The 21,265-nt window shown below is 46.4% G+C and overlaps 1 protein-coding gene across 1 annotated transcript; it reads left to right on the top strand.

Annotated features, from left to right (window-relative positions):
* Positions 1-323: 323 nt before the first annotated feature.
* On the top strand, positions 324-20,676 carry LOC143925661 (uncharacterized). Its single transcript, XM_077450125.1, has 4 exons — positions 324-335; positions 12,227-12,358; positions 16,510-16,588; positions 19,862-20,676. Exons 1-4 carry the CDS (start codon positions 324-326, stop codon positions 20,362-20,364), a joined length of 726 nt encoding a protein of 241 aa, XP_077306251.1. The 3' UTR covers positions 20,365-20,676.
* Positions 20,677-21,265: the final 589 nt, after the last annotated feature.

Here is a 21,265-nt window from a genome sequence, read left to right as displayed (position 1 = left end):
AATCAGCTTTGATCAGGTTTTACAATCTAGTAAGCTGGAAGCGATGCCATGACATCACTCCTGGATTACTGAAGCCTTAAAGGCGCCAGATTTTAAAAAAGTGACAGCATTCAAAACAGCCAAACTTGGAGTTGAATGCTTTTAAGTGCAAAATTAAAACCTATGTGGCTCACCAAAGTTAAAATGGCTATAAATAATAAAAAAAAGTGCTTTTAAAAAATATAAAAATGAAGGAACACTATCATCGTTTAAATATTACAAAGAATATAACAGGATATGGAAAAAGGAAATCAAGGATGCAAAAATTCAAAACAAACGACAGAATGGAAAAGATAGTAAGACAAACCCCAAAAAATTCTTCAAATATATTAATAGTAAAAAGGTCAGGTCTGAGCATGTAGGACCTTTACAAAATAATCTAGAGTGGGTGACTGGGGACAAAGAGAAGGCTAACTTATTAAATACTTTCTTCAGCTCTGTGTATACAAAGGAGCATGGGGGAGCTCATGTCCAGGGCTGGACTGGGACAGAAATTTGGCCCTGGACTTCATCCAGACTGGCCCACTTACATTTTGAGTGTCCCATCACCAGCCACTTTCAACAGAGTGTCCCATCAGCACCACCTAACATGAGAGTGTCTCATTACCAGCCCCCTTACATCAGTGTCCCATCAGCAGCCCCTTACATCAGAGTGTCCCATCAGCAGCCCCCTTACATCAGAGTGTCCCATCAGCAGCCCCCTTACATCAGAGTGTCCCATCAGCAGCCCCCTTACATCAGAGTGTCCCATGAGCAGCCCCCTTACATCAGAGTGTCCCATCAGCAGCCCCCTTACATCAGAGTGTCCCATCAGCAGCCCCCTTACATCAGAGTGTCCCATGAGCAGCCCCCTTACATCAGAGTGTCCCATGAGCAGCCCCCTTACATCAGAGTGTCCCATGAGCAGCCCCCTTACATCAGAGTGTCCCATGAGCAGCCCCCTTATATCAGAGTGTCCCATCAGCACCCCCTTACATCAGAGTGTCCCATCAGCAGCCCCCTTACATCAGAGTGTCCAATCAGCAGCCCCTTACATCAGAGTGTCCCATCAGCAGCCCCTTACATCAGAGTGTCCCATCAGCAGCCCCTTACATCAGAGTGTCCCATCAGCAGCCCCCTTACATCAGAGTGTCCCATCACCAGCCCTTTTTACATCAGAGTGGCCCACTGAGCCATTGGCCCACCGGGAAACTCCAGGTAGTTCCTATTGCCAGTACATGCCTGGCCTTCATTCATTCAGAATGACTGAAGACCAAGGTAATTCTGCATATGCCCCGCTGCTGTTTTAATTTGTTTCTAAAGACTTGACTTGGAGCTAACCTGTCAGTAGCCAATAAGGCTTCTTTCATTGGACAGCAGAATGGTGGGTGGGAATAGGCTCAAGGAGATGAGACATAGTTCTCTGTTAAGGCTCGTACACACTACAAGAAAATCAGGAAACATTTTTCCTCCAGAGAATTTTTGTACAGTGTGTACACAACTTTCCGCAGCCGATTCTGAATTTTCGTATGAAGATTCCCGAAGGGACAAGACACTTGTACGGGGACAAAACATTTTTTGTTTTAATGTGAACTGTTTTCGTACAAGTAAAATCAGAAAAGAGAGACTGCGCATGATCAGAAACAATAAACGACAAAAAAAAAAAGCCTTTTTTCGTATGAATTTTTATTCATCGGTTCATTTGCTGTGAAATAATGAGAAAATTGGATGATCGTTCACCCGATTTTCTTATAGTGTGTATCCCACTTTAGGGAAGTTGACCTGTTTGTAACAATGTTACAAATCAAGTACAAGGGCTCACTGAAAGGGCTTTTCTATTTTTTCCATTTGTATTTAAAAAATATGTTTAGGAAGTATTGTAATTGTTTTTTTTTTATTGTGTTTTTTTTTTCTTTATCATTTGTTCACTCTTTATGTTTTGTATGTTACAGGCATGGGCGTCCGCAGAACTTTTTCCAAGCGGGGGCATCATTTTAAGGCCGCTCATGCTCCGCCCCTTTTCAACAATCTCAAGAAAATCTTTCCACTGGTAATACATGTGTGTTATATAACAGATAATTCATCTTCACTTTGTATTGGAAGTTACTCTGGAGGGCACTGAGATGGTGGCTAGAGTGGGATGGGGAGAGCAGGGGGGAGAGAACTGCGGGGGGGCAGGAGAGTGTGGTGGTGGAGGAGAGCACTGGGGAGGGGGGAAGAGTGTGGTGGTGGAGGAGAGCACTGGGGGGGCAGGAGAGTGTGGTGGTGGAGGAGAGCACTGGGGGGGGCAGGAGAGTGTGGTGGTGGAGGAGAGCACTGGGGGGGGCAGGAGAGTGTGGTGGTGGAGGAGGGCACTGGGGGGGCAGGAGAGTGTGGTGGTGGAGGAGGGCACTGGGGGGGCAGGAGAATGTGGTGGTGGAGGAGAGCACTGGGGGGGGGGCAGGAGAGTGTGGTGGTGGAGGAGAGCACTGGGGGGGGGGCAGGAGAGTGTGGTGGTGGAGGAGAGCACTGGGGGGGGGCAGGAGAGTGTGGTGGTGGAGGAGAGCACTGGGGGGGGGGGCAGGAGAGGGTGGTGGAGGAGAGCACTGGGGGAGGGGGCAGGAGAGGGTGGTGGAGGAGAGCACTGGGGGGGCAGGAGAGTGTGGTGGAGGAGAGCACTGGGGGGAGCAGGAGAGTGTGGTGGTGGAGGAGAGCACTGGGGGGGGTGGCAGGAGAGTGTGGTGGTGGAGGAGAGCACTGGGGGGGCAGGAGAGTGTGGTGGTGGAGGAGAGCACTGGGGGGGGGGCAGGAGAGTGTGGTGGTGGAGGAGAGCACTGGGGGTGGCAGGAGAGTGTGGTGGTGGAGGAGAGCACTGGGGGGGGCAGGAGAGTGTGGTGGTGGAGGATAGCACTGGGGGGGCAGGAGAGTGTGGTGGAGGAGGAGAGCACTGGGGGGGCAGGAGAGTGTGGTGGTGGAGGAGAGCACTGGGGGGGGCAGGAGAGTGTGGTGGAGGAGGAGAGCACTGGGGGGGCAGGAGAGTGTGGTGGAGGAGGAGAGCACTGGGGGGGCAGGAGAGTGTGGTGGTGGAGGATAGCACTGGGGGGGCAGGAGAGTGTGGTGGAGGAGGAGAGCACTGGGGGGGCAGGAGAGTGTGGTGGTGGAGGATAGCACTGGGGGGGCAGGAGAGTGTGGTGGTGGAGGAGAGCACTGGGGGGCAGGAGAGTGTGGTGGTGGAGGAGAGCACTGGGGGGGAAGGAGAGTGTGGTGGTGGAGGAGAGCACTGGGGGGGCAGGAGAGTGTGGTGGTGGAGGAGAGCACTGGGGGGGAAGGAGAGTGTGGTGGTGGAGGAGAGCACTGGGGGGGCAGGAGAGTGTGGTGGTGGAGGAGAGCACTGGGGGGGAAGGAGAGTGTGGTGGTGGAGGAGAGCACTGGGGGGGCAGGAGAGTGTGGTGGAGGAGGAGAGCACTGGGGGGGGCAGGAGAGTGTGGTGGAGGAGAGCACTGGGGGGGGGGCAGGAGAGTGTGGTGGAGGAGAGCACTGGGGGGAGCACAAGGTGAACTGGGGACAGTAAAATAAGTTGGATAGAATTGGCAGCCCCCCCCCCCCCGACCCTCCTATCCAGGCACTGTGGCACACAGGGTGGGCTGTACCTGCAGCATCTCCTCCTATGGATAAAAGCGATGGCTGGCTGTGTACGGTGGCCGCTCTGTAGCACGGCCCCACCAGACCGGCTTGTGTGATTGGCGGAACGTTGATTCTCTCTACTATCACACAAGCAGGTCTGGGGGGGGGGGGGGCATGTTACAGAGCGGCCGCCGAATACAGAGGCAGCCAGCTCTGTGATCCAGAGGAGAGAGCGGAGGATGCAGCCGCCGGTGGAGTAAAAAAAACACCTTGGGGATTCCAGGGGGGGGGGGGGGGGGGCACTTGACCCCCCTTGCCCCCTGCTGTGGACGCCTATGGTTACAGGGTTTGCAGATATTTCACCAGAAGAATTGCGCCTGGAATTGCAAAACTATGTAATTGTCCTAATTTTGGCAGATTAGTGTGATTTTTTTTTTTTTTTTTTTACAGAGGAATATCTTTGTTTATATCTCCTAAGGGCTTGTTCACACCAGTGAATGCAGCCGCTGGTGTGTGGTAGGATTGTGGTACGTCGCATGGTTTTAAACACCCCATTATACCCCCCTCCCCTTTTTTAATGAACGTTAATGGAATGTCACATGGGGGGTATATTTATTAAGGCTGGGTTCACGCTGCCATACGGAGCAGCATACAGCAGGCTCCCGGTGCGTCCCTGTTCGCTGCTTCATGTCCGATTTTGGTCAGAATTTTTGGCTGAAACAGACTAGAAGACACATAAGACTCCCATGTAATTTGCTCTTGAGATGTGTGAAACGGCACAATTGAGAGCCAATCACAATCTTCTGATATGCGAGTTGGATGAGGAAAATCTGCAATTGGATGCAGATTTCCACATCCAACTCGCAATAGTGTGAACCCAGCCTAAAACTGGAGAGGGCAAATTCTGGTGCAGCTCTGCATAGAAACCAATCAGCTTTCAGGTTTTATTGTTAAAACTTAATTAAAAAAGCTGAAGTTAGAAGCAAATTGGCTGCCATATACAGCTGCACCAGATTCTGAGTGCACAAGTTTTTAGTAAATCTTCCCCACAGTGATCGTTCATTAAGTTCTGTTGGCCGTGGTGCAAAGTGGTGGACTGCATTGCACTGCGTTTATAAAAAGTAATGCATGCAATGGTGTAATTTGGTCAGGCAGAATACAAGGCATTTTGGTGTGAACAGGCCCTAAATGTGACTTGTACATGTAATAAAAAAAAAAAAAAAAAAAATCAAAATGTACTTTGACTTTGCCAGAGCATGTACAGTGCCTTGCGAAAGTATTCGGCCCCCTTGAACTTTTCAACCTTTTGCCACATTTCAGGCTTCGAACATAAAGATATAACATTTTTATTTTTTGTGAAGAATCACCAACAAGTGGGACATAATTGTGAAGTGGAACGAAATCTATTGGATTTTTGAAACTTTTTTAACTAATAAAAAAATGAAAAGTGGGGCATGCAAAATGATTCGGCCCCCTTGCGTTAATACTTTGTAGAGCCACCTTTTGCTGCGACTACAGCTGCAAGTCGCTTGGGGTATGTCTCTATCAGTTTTGCACATCGAGAGACTGAAATTCTTGCCCATTCTTCCTTGCAAAACAGCTCGAGCTCAGTGAGGTTGGATGGAGAGCGTTTGTGAACAGCAGTTTTCAGCTCTTTCCACAGATTCTCGATTGGATTCAGGTCTGGACTTTGACTTGGCCATTCTAACATCTGGATACGTTTATTTGTGAACCATTCCTTTGTAGATTTTGCTGTATGTTTGGGATCATTGTCTTGTTGGAAGATAAATCTCCGTCCCAGTTTCAGGTCTTTTGCAGACTCCAACAGGTTTTCATCCAGAATGGTCCTGTATTTGGCTGCATCCATCTTCCCCTCAATTTTAACCATCTTCCCTGTCCCTGCTGAAGAAAAGCAGGCCCAAACCATGATGCTGCCACCACCATGTTTGACAGTGGGGATGGTGTGTTGAGGGTGATGAGCTGTGTTGCTTTTACGCCAAACATATCGTTTTGCATTGTGGGCAAAAAGTTGGATTTTGGTTTCATCTGACCAGAGCACCTTCTTCCACATGTTTGGTGTGTCTCCCAGGTGGCTTGTGGCAAACTTTAGACGAGACTTTTTATGGATATCTTTGAGAAATGGCTTTCTTCTTGCCACTCTTCCATAAAGGCCAGATTTGTGCAGTGTACGACTGATTGTGGTCCTATGGACAGACTCTTCCACCTCAGTTGTAGTCCTCTGCAGTTCATCCAGAGTGATCATGGGCCTCTTGGCTGCATCTCTGATCAGTCTTCTCCTTGTCTGAGCTGAAAGTTTAGAGGGACGGCCAGGTCTTGGTAGATTTGCAGTGGTCTGATACTCCTTCCATTTCAAAATGATCGCTTTCACAGTGCTCCTTGGGATGTTTAAAGCTTGGGAAATATTTTTGTATCCAAATCCGGCTTTAAACTTCTCCACAACAGTATTACGGACCTGCCTGGTGTGTTCCTTGGTCTTCATGATGCTCTCTGTGCTTTCAACAGAACCCTAAGACTATCACAGAGCAGGTGCATTTATACAGAGACTTGATTACACACAGGTGGATTCTATTTATCACCATCAGTCATTTAGGACAACATTGGATCATTCAGAGATCCTCGCTGAACTTCTGGAGCGAGTTTGCTGCACTGAAAGTAAAGGGGCCGAATAATTTTGCACGCACCGCTTTTCAGTTTTTTATTTGCTAAAAAAGTTTAAAATATCCAATAGATTTCATTCCACTTCACAATTGTGTCCCACTTGTTGGTGATTCTTCACAAAAAATTAAAATGTTATATCTTCATGTTTGAAGCCTGAAATGTGGCAAAAGGTTGAAAAGTTCAAGGGGGCCGAATACTTTCGCAAGGCACCGTATCTTACAGGTCATAAAATTATTTATGTTACAATATAAATCCTGTCTGGGGAAACCGGTGTCACAGGGGCAGCAAAAGCTGGCCATGCATGGATCAAAATTTGGATGTTTCAGCAGAGACTGGCAGAATTTTTATCCATGTATGGACCACCCTATTGGATTTTGCCCACTCAATTATTTCCATTCAAATTTCTTGTTGAACGCAAAACAAACTGTATGATCTATCTATCTAGCTGTTTAAGTGGAGGAAAAGTGGAGGAAAATCTAAAAGGCTCAAAGAGCAGTAAAAATGACAGTGGAGGTTCTAATCTCTTCCCCTGGTTATCCAGAGTTTTTCCACTACAGACGTTCTAAATATTGTGCAATCTTTTTCTTAAAGCGGGAGTCCGCCGGGACTCCGCGTTTTTTTTTTTTTTTTTAAAGTCAGCGGCTACAAATACTGCAGCTGCTGACTTTTAAAATAGTGACACTTACCTGTCCAGCGCGCCCGCGATGTCGTTACCCGAAGCCGATCTCTAGATCGACACTCGAGTGCTGCCGCCACCATCTTGGGTATGGGAATCAGGAAATGGAGCCTTTCTGCTTCATTTCTCGGTTCCCTACTGCGCATGCGCGAGCCGCGCTGCGCAATGAGGACGGTCCCCGCTGCCTCTGGGATCTGTGTGTTTCCCAGCAGGCAGCGGGGCACTTGCGGAAGGGGACGGGCACTTGCGGAAAGGGGCATAATGTACGCCCCTTTCCGCAGAGAGCTAGCCCGGAAGTGGGTGCAGTTACCTGGATTATCCAGTTAACTGCATCCCCCTCCCCCCTGAAAGGTGCCAATTGTGGCGCCGGAGGGGGGGAGGAATCCGATGAGCGGAAGGTCCATTTTAGGGTGGACCTCCGCTTTAAAACTTCAAAAGGTTTCACCAGGGGAGCAAACTTTTCAGCTACCTTTCTATTATATGAATGTTAGGGTGTCTTTGTTGTAGCTGTTTTAGTGTACACTGGTATTTGCAAAGCCTTTTATCTGTTCTTTTCTTGGTAGGTGAGTTGGGTACAGCAACGAGCCACACAGAGGAAACAGAGGATACATGCGATTAAGAACGCAAATATTTCAGCTCAAACTGCACTGGTAAATAACCAAATTAAAATTTTATTATTTGTTGTCTGTCTGCAGGGGCACAGATTGCTTTGCTTTTTCTCCATTTTTTATTTTTATTTTTTTAATGCTAAACAACACAATTTGTCTTTCCATTTTTTTTTCCCACCTGTGAAATCTTTTTATCAATTCAAAACTTCACAGATATCTTAATGAATATTATCTTATGACTGGTGTACTTGTAATATTTCAGTACAGGACACAGCCTGAGTATTCCTAGCTAGCCCCTGGGTTATAGGCTGATCCTTTTTTTAGCTGACAGGACACTGGCAAGCTTTTGGGGGCACCCTCCTCCCGGGGTGGGGGGTGGGGTTACATTGCGGGCATGCTCCCAAGTCCAGCATTTGGTGTCCATAGCCACTGAATGTATAACTCGGACTCCAAAAACCATCGCAGAGCTTTGTCCTTTCAAAGAGTTCACTAAAAAGTGGTCTGTTCGATGTCTGGAGACACATGCATCCAGCTGCTTGTGTCTCCAAATCCAACCTTTTGAGGTTGGATTTGGCGTTTGCATCCCCTGCTGCCCTTAGTTGGGTTACCGAGGCCGATATACTCTCTAGGGGTATCTCTGACCATGCTCCACTTAGCCTGACCCTCTCCTTGTCTGCCTCCCCGGGCTCTAGACTATGGCGTCTCTCCATGATTCTGGGAAACGGGCGATAGACTGCAGGAACATATGGTGGAATCGGTGTGTCATTTCTGGAATACTAATGGAGAATCTGAATCCCCCCAGTGACATGGGACACTTTTTTAAGGCATGGATCAGAGGGTCATACATCTCCCGCACAGTGACACTTCAGAGGGAGACGTCCCACTCATTAGAATCTCTGGAGACTGAGGCGGCAGGACTGGAGGAAGAGTATGTTTCCGCTCCAACCCCGGATAGGTATCGGGCCTGGCAGCGAACCCTGAGACAGCTTTCCCTTTTTGAGGGTGGATAATACTAAAAAGGCCCTGTTCCACTCCCAACAAAAAGTATTTGAATATGGAGGACACCTCATAGTAGCCCCAGAATTGATTAATAAGGAATTTTGGCAGTTTTTTTTTTTTTGTATAGCTCCAGGGTTGCATAGTCGCAAGCTCCAGGGTTGCATAGTCGCAGGATGACCTAGATACCTTTCTAGAGCTAATTGTATTTCCAATGTTGCATGACGAGGCTGGAGAACACTTCGATGCCAACATCACCTTGGAAGAAATCCAAACGGCCATAGGTAGATCACAGGCGGGTAAGACCCCGGGTTCAGATGGGCTTCCCATTGAATTGTGTGCTAATTTTACGGAAGTAGTGGCCCCCAAACTTACAACACTCTTTTCTGATCTATCCTCCTTGGACATACTCCCTGAGTCTATGCTGGAAGAGGTTATAGTGCTCATTCCCAAAACTGGTAAGGACCCTCAGCAATATGCCTCGTATAGACTGTTAATCGCTATCGCTGTTAAATGTCGACGCCAAAATCCTTTCAACAGTATTGTCGAATCGCCTCTCTACTGTGATTGAAGATTTGATCCATGTTGATGAGATGGGGTTCATGCCGGGCAAGGGAACAGTTATTAATCTAAGACCCCTTTTTCTCAACCTCCCTTCCCCGAGATGATTAGAGTGCTAGGGTAATCGCCTAACTAGATGCGGAAAAGGCATTTGACTCTGTGGAGTGCACGACAAGTAGAGGCGCAGAAGATCAGAAAAGAATATACTCCAGAGGGCTGTCTGTATAAAGTTATATTGGACGATAATATGAATGAGAACTTTTAGTTCTCAAATCCCGTGAAAGTGTCTTTCGTTCTTTGAGTCGGACTTTAGAATGCAGGGCTGCCACCACAGGGAGCTGAAACCAGGCTCCTAGACTGTTGCAGGAAAAGAGAAGAAGAAGGGGGCACCTCTGGGTGTAGATTTTTAAAAGGCAATTTATTCACAGGTAAAACAAACAGATGATGCACTCACATTTTCCAAGGCATAAAAAGGCATGTAGAATACAAGGGGGGCGGTTTTTTCATCTGATTCGTCCGTCACATAGGATCCGGTCCGCGGATGTCATGTTGTCCTCTCCTGGCGTTACCACGAGTTTGTTGTTAAAAAATACCGGCTTGGTGGATGCAGAGGATATGTTTCCAAAGCGAAGCTTGGTTAGCGGTGACACGCAGGTCGCGGGGTTGTGACGTCACGGCGGGCGACGCGTTTCCTGAGCGTTCGGGTCGAGGTGGAGAGACGACCGCGCTCTTTCATCAGGCCAATCAGATGAGAAGGGGAAAACAGGGGTTTAAATAGAGGAAGAGAGATTGAAACAGGAGGCGTGATTGGGCGGAGAGTGGGGTGTGGCTTCGGGGTAAGCATACAGATGGAGAGAGACTAAGTGGAGAGGGGCGTGAATCAGGAAGATAGGAGAGGAGACAACGGGGAGAGGATGTAATGAATACAGATGAAACGATCAGACAAGCGGGGACAAAAGGACAGAAGAGAGGGAACTATAATTTGAGCCATCTAAACAGGCATAATATATAAATATATGGGCATGTTATTAATAAAGCATATGGAGAAATCATCAAGGTGTATATTGTAAGACCCCTTTCACACCAGGGCGTTTTTCAGGCGCTATAGCGTTAGAAATAGCGCCTGAAAAATGCCCTAAAGAAGCTGCACCATTGTCTGTAGTGTGAAAGCCCTGAGGGCTTTCACACTACAGCGGTGCGCTGGCAGGACGTCAGAAAAAAGTCCTGCCAGCAGCTTCTTTGGAGCGGTGAAGGAGCGGTGTGTTTACCGCTCCTCCACCGCTGCTGCCCATTGAAATCAATGGGGCAGCGCTGTAATGCCGCCGGCAAAACGCCGCTATTGCGGCGTATTGCCGGCGGTTTTAACCCTTTCGCGGCCGCTAGTGGGGGGTAAAAGCGCCCCGCTAGCGGCCGAAATGCGCCGCAAATCCTAGCGCCGTTTTACCGCCGCCGCTATCAGCGGTGTGGTGTGAAAGCAGTCTAAATGTATGGTATGAGGGGGGATGAAAGGAGAATAAGGAGGTATATCGGAAGAGAAGGTGGAATTGTAGATGAGAGAGTTATAACTAACTCGAAGGAGAAGGGGGGGGAGGGGGGGCAAGAAGTATAGAAGAACATACGAGTCATGGGACGGAGAACGAGACTGTATACTAACTAAGGGGAAAACTCTGTGGAGTGGGTCTATCTATTGGAGGTCCTGAAACGCTATGGATTTAGCACTAAATACATCAGTTGGATACAGAGGCTTTACAGGGAACCAAGGGCACAGGTACGCACCAAACAATGGTTACCTGAGGCATTCCCTCTTCACAGAGGTACAAGACATCAGGGCAGCCTCTCTGGGGCCCATCAGGGCAGCCTCTCCGGGGGCCCATCAGGGCAGCCTCTCCGGTGCCCATCAATGTAGCCACACCTGTGCAACAGGAGCCAATATGAGGCCTGGCTGCGAGGATGGGGAAAATATCAGCTAGATCTGTGGGGCAGGCCAGGCCAGCCGGCCAGCCCCAGACAGTCTTAGGGACAGGATGAAGCTGATGAGTGTGACCTGGGGGGGTGGATGCAGCTCATAAAGCCCAGGAGGTGGCCAAGATGGCGTTGGCCAGATGAGAAGACTGGCCTGGAAGTAGTGATTGAAATCAAGGCATCCGCCGTGCCTCACTTGAACACACCTCCCGCGGGTTGGGTAAATGACCTACGCGGGCCACAGTTTGAGGACCCCTGCTCCAGTCGCATGACAAGTCAGGGCAGTGTGAACCGGGGCTTATGCTGCTTTGCTTGCTACAAAACGGAGGACTCGCAAAGTGGGGTAGGCTTATAGAGGACACATCCAACGGCCTTGTCCTCAAAAGATTTCCAGCATTGATTTACTTTGAAGGTACCAGCTAGGATCCATGATTGCTCAGGCTATGTCCTGCACTGTATTCCAAGATATTAAATTTACAGGCAAGTAAAGTATAAGTTGTGCATTTTTTGCAGGTAAAAAATTAGCATTTACAATTTTTTTTTCTTTTCTTAGGAGCCTGGAAAGCATTGCACCAGCGATCAGAAGAAAGTGGGTGCAGTGTCAGGCTCCTGCAAACTTGTCAGTGTCGCTGTCTGCTCATACCTCCACTATGGGCAAGCAGTTACCTCAGTTCAGGAAGATCCAATGAACTACAATGATGTTCACCAGCGTCCTGGTAGTTCATTGAGAGCTACAAGCCTTCAGCTGCTAAGGATGTCTGTCAGTACTTGTAGTCTATTGACTCTCAGGACTCTTGTGAATAATGCAGCCATGTGGGCAGAGTCCCACACTGCTGCAGTGTTTTTAAATTGTGAAAGTGGGTGCAGGGAGTAGATCCCCAGCAGGGGCGTACCAAGCGGGGGGCGGGGGGCGTTCTGCCCCAGGTGCCACACATTGAGGGGGGTGTAAGTGGCTGGGTGCCATTGCTATGGGGTTCACTCTTCACTCAGACACTGTCTGACAGAATCCTGAAGGGAATCCCTGGCTCTGGCTGCTCTGTTTTTTGTGAGTTTTTTGTGAGCTGGAACACCCCCAGCACTGCGGCCGAAATAGTATGGTCTAGTTTCTGTTTTCCCCTGCTAGCTCCACCCACCACTGCTGAGCAGCCGAGCTGAGTGTGTCATCATCATTCATCACGGGGGTGGCTGCTGTTACATTCTGTGTCCACATCATCTTCCGGAGTCTAAACCTCCCCAGCTGAAGCTGAGAGCCGAGGTGAGCTGGTGATAGGGGGTGTGTGGGTTGTGAGAAGACGCTGGAGGAGTGTGTCTGTCCTGTCATCCTTAACTGTGCTGGCCTGTCATAGAAGGGGAAGGGGGTTGCTGTGTCCACCAACACCCAGGTATAGTGTAGCTGACCTGATGGGGGGGGGGGGGGGATGCAGAAGGCAGGCATGTGCCGTGTACAGGTTGCCGAAGGCAGGCGTGTGCCGTGTACAGGTTGCCGAAGGCAGGCGTGTGCCGTGTACAGGTTGCCCAAGGCAGGCGTGTGCCGTGTACAGGTTGCAGAAGGCAGGCGTGTGCTGTATATTGCTGTGTGACCACCACCCACCTATAGTAGCTGAGCTGTGATCTTACCTGGTAAGGGGGGGGGGGTGTTGCTGTGTTCACAAACCAGGTATAGAGTAGATGAGCTGATCTGATAAAGGGGGGACTTACACCCACATCTTGCAGCCATCAGATCCGTCCAGCAAGCAGCAGGTCACAGCAGCATCTTGCCATCTTCCCTGCAGCCCTCAGATCCCATCCACATCCAGCAAGCAACACGCCTTGTCAGCAGGTCAGTTCCCAAATCTGAATCAAATCATCAATGCCAATGCTGTCCCCAGGGACAGATCCGATCTAGAGATCGCCATACAGTGGGGTCTCTGGATCAGATCTGTCCCTGAGGACAGTAGATAATGCAAAGTATGGGCAGAGGAGGGTGTTTTTACAGTTGGGGGGGTGCCAGATATAGGATGGGCCCCGGGTGCCGAATGCTCTAGGTACACCCCTGACCCCCGGCATGCTGTCATTGGGTGGGGGGAGCTGCAGGAGTGGGAACATGAAGGTGAACTTCTCTAAAATATTTTAATTGTATTTTTTATTGTCAAGTCTACCCTAGCATCTGTTGTTTCAAAACACTGAAGTGACTCCTAGGCTTGCATTTTACATTTGCATAAAACAAGTATGACAATTCTCTGTTGCTGTAGTTGGTTGTTCAGATTTTAAATGTTTTTTGTTTTTTTTCCCTGTAAAGCACAACTCTGGGCTCAGCTGCCTGGACACTCACCCATCAGTATTTTATGCTTTTATTATTTTAATTTATACTTGTCTTTATCCAAAATCGTTGGGCTAGTCTGGCAATGCGCTTGGTCCTCTTCAGTCTTCATTTGGAGATGGGTGATCCTCATGGCACCTATGTAATGAGTTCAGTGCTGGGCTCTGCATCATTAAATAGTAAATGCAAACAGGATCTCCTCAGTCTCTGAGACGACAGATATACACTGCGTGTCCTTTACCTCAGAAGACTAAGGAAAACCGAGTACTGTGAGGGTAAGCTTCAGACATAAGCCCCATACACACTATCAGATTATCTGCTGAGTTTTTCCTTCAGATTTACCAAAACCATATAATATGAGGACAAACCTTAGGAGTTTCAATGTGTATGCAATCAGGCCGGCCCTTCTACTACATGGTTTTGGTAAATCTGAAGGAAAAACTCAGCAGATAATCTGATAGTGTGTATGGGGCTTAAGGCCTCGTGCAGACTGGACGTTATAATAACTTTTGAAAAACTCACTGCAAAGTTACTGGCATTTTTATAAGTTTTTGCAATAGCATTTTTTAGCGTTCTTCAGCATTAGCGTTAAAAAAAAAAAAAAAAAAAATTTAATGGATCAAAAACGTTAAACGCTGGGGAGCCGTGTTTTTCTGTGTTTTTTTTTTTAACGTTTGGACCGTTTTTACAGCTGAAAGCTGCCTCTCAGAACCCACTAGTTGTGGGTTTTTTTACAGCCAAAAACAGTTGATAACAGCCTATGCGTGCATGGACACATAGGATAAAATGCTGGAGAGTTTGACTGTAGAAAAAAACGTCTGAAGCCAAACACGGCTGCTGCAAAAACATCCAGTATTTTTATTTTATTTTTTGTAGTGTTACACATGTTTGTGTGTTAAAAGTGTGTGTATCTATATGTGTACCTATATGATTTTACAAGTGTTTTTATGTCACTCTTTATGCAGACTCAAAACACTTTTTTCCCAAAAAAAACCCCACGGTGTGTTTTGAACTGGAATATTTTTTGCATATTTTTTGCCAGTGTAAATGAACCTTAGACTGGGCCTTGAACAACTAAAGCCTCATACACACGATAGGACTTTGTACAAACTTTCCCTTGGATTTTTGTACAAAGGGCGTCGGCCCTGAACTTGTATTGCATACACACAGCAGGACTTTTTCAGCCAACTTTCACCTTTTCTGCTCTTTACCGCCACCTTTGGTCAACTTCTGTATTGTTGTCTGATCTTTTGCATTGGTTCTGAGCATGCCTGTTTGTACTTTGTACAAAAGTCTTATGGTTTTCTGTACACACGATCAGACTTTGCTCCATCGGACTTTTAATGCCAGAAAGTTTGTCCGTTCGCACAGCCAACAAAAGTCCGATGAAAACCAAAAAAGTTTGTCCAATGGAGCGTACACACAGTCGGATGTTGCTCCAAAACAGCTAATTTGCACGTTTGTTGTCAAAAAGTCTGATCGTGTGTATGGGCCTTTACACATGTTTGTGTTTTAAAAGTGTGTGTATCTATATGTGTATCTATATGATTTTACAAGTGTTTTTATGTCACTCTTTATGCAGACTCAAAACACTTTAAAAAAAAAAAAAAAAAAACGAAAAAAAAAACCACGGTGTGTTTGAACTGGAATATTTTTTGCATATTTTTTGCCAGTGTAAATGAACCTGAAGGCCCGTACACACGGTCGGACTTTTTGACAACAAACATGCAAATTAGCTGTTTTGGACCAACATCCGACCGTGTGTACGCTCCATCGGACAAACTTTTTCTGTTTTCATCGGACTTTTGTTGGCTGTGCGAACGGACAAACTTTCTGGCAACAAAAGTCCGATGGAGCAAAGTCTGATCGTGTGTACAGAAAACCATAGGACCTTTGTACAAGGTACAAATACGCATGCTCAGAACCAATGCAAAAGATCAGACTACAATACAGAAGTGTCATCAGTACGTTGTGACGTTACTACATTCGTGTTTGTTGTCAAAGTTCGATCATGTGTATGCAATACAAACTTGTGGACTAAAGCCCCATACACACGGTCGGACTTGTACAAACTTTTCCGTGGACTTTTGTACAAAGTGTGTTGTCCACAAGTTTGTATTGCATACACACGGTCGGACTTTTTGACAACAAACACGAACGTGGTGACGTCACAACGTACTGACGCCACTTCAAAAGAGGACGTTCAATGACTCCAGCGCCACCTTTGGTCAACTTCTGTATTGTAGTCTGATCGTTTGCAATGGTTCTGAGCATGCGTGTTTGTACCTTGTACAAAAGTCCGATGCTTTTGCATACACACGGTCGGACTTTGCTCCATCGGACTTCTGTTGTCAAAAAGTTTGTCCGTTCGCAGAGCCAACAAAAGTCCGATGAAAACAGAAAAAGTTTGTCCGATGGAGCGTACACACAGTCGGATGTTGCTCCAAAACAGCTAATTTGCATGTTTGTTGTCAAAAAGTCCGACCGTGTGTACGGGCCTTAAGCCCTTTGTACAAAAGTCCACAGAAAAGTTTGTACAAAGTCCGACCGTGTGTATGAGGCTTTAGACTGGGCCTTGAACAACTAAAGCCTCATACACACGATAGGACTTTGTACAAACTTTCCCTTGGATTTTTGTACAAAGGGCGTCGGCCCTGAACTTGTATTGCATACACACAGCAGGACTTTTTCAGCCAACTTTCACCAAATCATGTGTTTTTTCTGCTCTTTACCGCCACCTTTGGTCAACTTCTGTATTGTTGTCTGATCTTTTGCATTGGTTCTGAGCATGCCTGTTTCTACTTTGTACAAAAGTCTTATGGTTTTCTGTACATACGATCAGACTTTGCTCCATCGGACTTTTGTTGCCAGAAAGTTTGTCCGTTCGCACAGCCAACAAAAGTCCGATGAAAACCAAAAAAGTTTGTCCAATGGAGCGTACACACGGTCGGATGTTGCTCCAAAACAGCTAATTTTCATGTTTGTTGTCAAAAAGTCTGATCGTGTGTATGGGCCTTAAGTTTTAAAGCAATATTTGTAAAGAATGCATTTGCAGTCGTGCATTTTTTTTTATTTATTTTTTTAATTCTTGGTCTATTGTTCCTCAGGTCAAAGAGCTAACCAAGCCTGCCATTAGCTCAGCTCCCATGTTTGGAGGACAACAAAACTCTTCCTTTCCCACTGCAAGTGAGTTTCCATTAACGTTATGCAAGTCATACATGTTCGTATGTGGATACTGTTCACACTGATTACCGATGTGATAAAGGGAACACCAGTAGGTCAGCACAGACATGATTACTGTATCAGGTGGATAAAAAATGATCAGCTTTACTTGGGGACACCCCATATGGCACCATTGTTTAGTTTTAATTCTATTTTAGATTTAGCTTCAGTAAACAGCCATTGTGTTGTAGATGCAGAAACATCCTGTTCAAATTAACTTTTGACATTTTAAACCCCTGAAAAATTGACTATTGCACTGTACAATTGGCCCTTCAGTGCAAAATATTTCAGTCAAATTCACTAATATGTCCTTAAATGCAAGCTAATCTCTGGCCCTTAACCACTTACAGACCGGACCATTTTGCTGGTCAAAGACCAGACCACTTTTTGCGATTCGGCATTGCGTCGCTTTAACTGACAATTGCGTGGTCGTGCGACGTGGCTCCTAAACAAAATTGACGTCCTTTTTTTCCCACAAATAGAGCTTTCTTTTGGTGGTATTTGATCGCCTCTGCGGTTTTTATTTTTTGCGCTAGAAACAAAAATAGAGCGACAATTCTGAAAAAAACGCATTATTTTTTACTTTTTGTTATAATAAATATCCCCCAAAAATATATAAAAAAAACATTTTTTTTCCCTCAGTTTAGGTCGATACGTATTCTTCTACATATTTTTGGTGAAAAAAATCGCAATAAGTGATTATTGATTGGTTTGCGCAAAAGTTATAGCGTTTACAACATGGGTCTTCAAACTACGGCCCTCCAGTTGTTCAGGAACTACAATTCCCATCATGCCTAGTCATGTCTGTGAATGTCAGAGTTTTACAATGCCGTAGTTTGAGGATCCCTGGTTTACAAAATAGGGATAGTTTTATAGCATTTTTATTAATAATAATTTTTTTTTATTTTTTTTACTAGTAATGGCGGCGATCAGCGATTTTTTTTTTTTATTTTTTTTATTTTTTATTTTTTATTTTTTTATTGTGACTGCGACATTGTGGGGGACCCATCGGACATTTTTGACACATTTTTGGGACCATTGTCATTTATACAGCAATCACTGCTATATAAATGCAGTGATTCCTGTGTAAATGACACTGGCAGTGAAGGGGTTAACCAGTGGTAGTGTAGGGGTTATGTGTTCCTAGGGATGTGTTACTAACTGTGGGGGGGTTGGGCTTTCATTTAGTGAACACTGATCTCTGCTCCAATCACATGGAGCAGAGATCAGCGTCACTAGTTGCTAGGCAGAATGGAGAAATGTTGTTTACAACGGCACTTCTCCATTCGGCCGCTCCGTGAGACGATCGTGGGGATGCCCGCGGCGATCGAGTCCGCGGGTCCCGCGACCGGACTCACGGGGGGGTCCCGACCAGCGCTGGCAGGGCGGCAAATTTAAAGGGACGTACATGTACGCCCATTTGCCTGCCCGTGCCATTCTGTCGACGTACATCGTCGTGCGCTGGTCGGCAAGTGATTAACTAAACAAACAAACCTTTTAAATGTTGCACAGAATGACAGGGATGGGTCCTGGACAGCAGGTATATTTCCTCACTATTTGGGTTGTGCTCCCTTTTAAGGGGGACAGTTTGAAGACATTGTTGAGTACTCAGGGGTTCGCAATCATGCAGGGTGAGGGGATCTGGGGTAGTCTGGCTGGAGAAGAGAGGACTTCCTTTTTTTTTTAGTATATTCTGGATTGGTAAGTCCACATTAGTGACTTTCAAGGGTTTTGGGAGGGAAAAATCTTCAAACCTTGATTATGGAAACCAAGTCCAGAAAAGGAAGAAGAAACAGATGGCACCTGTCTGTGAGGGAGAGAGCAGAACACAGCTGAGTGAGCAATGTGGACTAGCTTGTGGCCCAGACACGCTTGCTAAACACTTCGCAGATGCCCTGTGTGTCGTATTTTTTTTTTTTTTTTTTTTTTAAGGTCAGTATGGGAACTTACCACTTTTGACCCTTTTCAACCACACTGTAAAATGCCATCGACGCGTTTACAGTGTGTTTAAGGTGCGGTTGTCGTGAAGGGAAGAAGTGAATGGAGACCGTTGCAAAGTGTCAATGGCTACCAAACTCTGCAGGCAGCATTATTTTGGCCTCGCAGCAATGCTAACGCTGCAGTGTGAACACGTTCCTCCGCTCCCTATTGTAACAATTCAGTGTGGAATTAATAGGCGCTTGGGAAGCAATAAAACACGACACAACCACCTAATTTCAACGCCTGTGTGAAAGAGCCCTTAGGCAGCTGGAAACTTGAAAATGAGTGGGACTGGAGGTGTGTGGACTGTTTTTGCACCAGGACTTGATAGTTTTTGCTTGCTGAAGACAAGCTGTTTGCCTGTTTTTGTTTCTCTATCAAGTGATGTGCATGAGTGCCTTGGCTTTCTGGGACTCTCCTGATTGGCAGAGACACAGGAGTGGTGCCATTATCTTCCGCTGCTGTCAGTCAAAGTCAATTAGCCAATCAGACGGGGGGCTGAACCACAGCTCCATGTCTGAATGGACACACGGAGCTGTGACTCGGCTCCAGTGCCCCTTTAGCAAGCAGCTTGCTGTGGGGGGCGCTCAACAGGAGGGAGGGGCCAGGAAGAGGGATCCAAAAAGAGGAGGATCTGGGCTGCCAAGTGCAAAACCACTGCACAGAGCAGGTAAGTATAACATGTTTGATATTAAAAAAAAAACTGACTTTAGTATCACTTTAAGCTTTCTAACCCTGCTACACGCTATCAAAAAAGATTTTGTCTGGAGTTGGAAGCACTTGTGACTATGTGTATGCATACACAGCATCTTGCACATTATGGCCCATTTACCTCCCAAGTTTATCCTCTTCCAGCAATGACCATTCCGGGCTTCCCATTGCCACTCTGTTGCAGTGGCTGCCATGCTCTTGGAATTATTCTACTGGACCAACATCTTCTTCTTCAGCAAGTGGGCAGGCACTGATAATGTAACTTCTAAACGTGTGTTGGAGCTACATTGTCCTGCCAAATGGGACTTCTTACAGATTCCAGGCATCTATGCTGAACATGTGCAATAGTCAGTGTTCAATTAAAAAAAAAAGTTGCTAAAAAAAATAAAAAAGTGGTTTTATAGCATAGTAATCCATGATAGCCTGTCTTTATGAATGTTTTCTAAAAGCTCATTCAGACGTGCATTCAGGGGGCAGAAAGAGCAGGCAGCTGATCCACGGTTTTACTGCCTCACACTGATTTAACGGTAATCTCTTATTTTGCAGGCTCCTCCGCCAGCAGTGCACCTCAGTCTGCCAGTAGTTTCAGCTTCAAGCCGGATTCTCAGGCACCTAGTGCAGGGCCTATTTCCAATTTTCCCACTGCTTCAGGATTTGCCAACAAACCAGCAATCAGTTTTAGCAATGCAGTGACGGGATCCGCAGCTTCATTTACTTTTGCAGGAACGACCGCTTCTGATGGAGCATCATCTGGCTTCAACAACACAAAAGCAGTTTCGGCTTCTACATTTTCCTTTGCAACCACCACCACCTCAGGTGCTGGAGCATCTGCTTTTTCTGGGTTTGGGGCAGCCGCAACTGCTGTGCCTGCAAGTACACCTTCTCCCGTCACAGGTGCCTTTGGAGGGACTACAATCGGCTTCTGGTTTTGGGCAAAGTACCACATCAGGCTTTGGGGGGACTACATCGGCTTCTGGTTTTGGGTAGAGTACATCGTGCATGGTTTGGAGGAAGGGGAAGAGCAATATAAAGCACAAGGGCGGAGCTAGTGAGTCACTCGGGAGAAGAAGGAGGCAGCTTGTGTTTCTGGTGGTTTCTGATGGTAGACGGTTAATCAGAAAATGGTCTGAAGGTGTGGGGGGCTCGGGTTGTTATAGGATGTTTATAGGATGTTTATAGGATGTTTATAGGATGTTTATAGGATGTTTATAGGATGTTTATAGGATGTTTATAGGATGTTTATAGGATGTTTATAGGATGTTTATAGGATGTTTATAAATATATATTTATTGATATATTGTTGGAGTGAGTTTTAAGACGTCTTTAATAAAGGCTGTTGTGGCCAGTTTACTCCAGCAAAAGGTGTGGTCTCGTGTGTGTTTTTGTAGCAGAGACACTAGAGAATAAAATGGCGGTCCTTGCAACTTTTTATGTCACATGATATTTGTGCAGCAATTTTTTTTCAAACACATAAAAAAAAAAAAGTTTCATGAATTAAAAAAATCTGTAAAGTTGGCTCAAATTTTTTGCATAATGTGAAAGAATTTGTTACCTCAAGTAAAGAGATACCTAACATGTCATAAAAATTGCGCACACTTGTGGAATGGCGCCAAAATTTGGTACTTAAAAATCTCCATAGACGACGCTTTAACATTTATTTATTTATTTTTTTACAGGTTTTATTTGACTACCGTTTACATATGTGTCTCGGCCTTTCCAGTCGCGCCCCCAGCATTGTTTACTTCCACCGGCCCAGACCTATTGTCATAATGTCGCTCCTGGGCCTCCGAGGGTCATAGAGATGACTGGGGACCATCTGATCACCAGAAATCTGTATGCTCGACTTCTGGCGGTGACCGATTCATTATCCGGCTCGCCAGTCGCATGGACCGGAGGACGGCGGGAGAGGGGGAGGAGAGTCCCCTCCCACCGCCTGTAAAAATGATCAAG

This window comes from Lithobates pipiens, unplaced genomic scaffold, assembly GCF_037356315.1.
Source record: "Lithobates pipiens isolate NorthernLeopardFrog02 unplaced genomic scaffold, aLitPip1_a1.2 Scaffold_22, whole genome shotgun sequence".
In the NCBI taxonomy this organism is placed as follows: Eukaryota; Metazoa; Chordata; class Amphibia; order Anura; family Ranidae; genus Lithobates; species Lithobates pipiens.
Note: the sequence above shows the minus strand (reverse complement) of the source record. Positions and strands in the feature narration are given on the sequence as shown.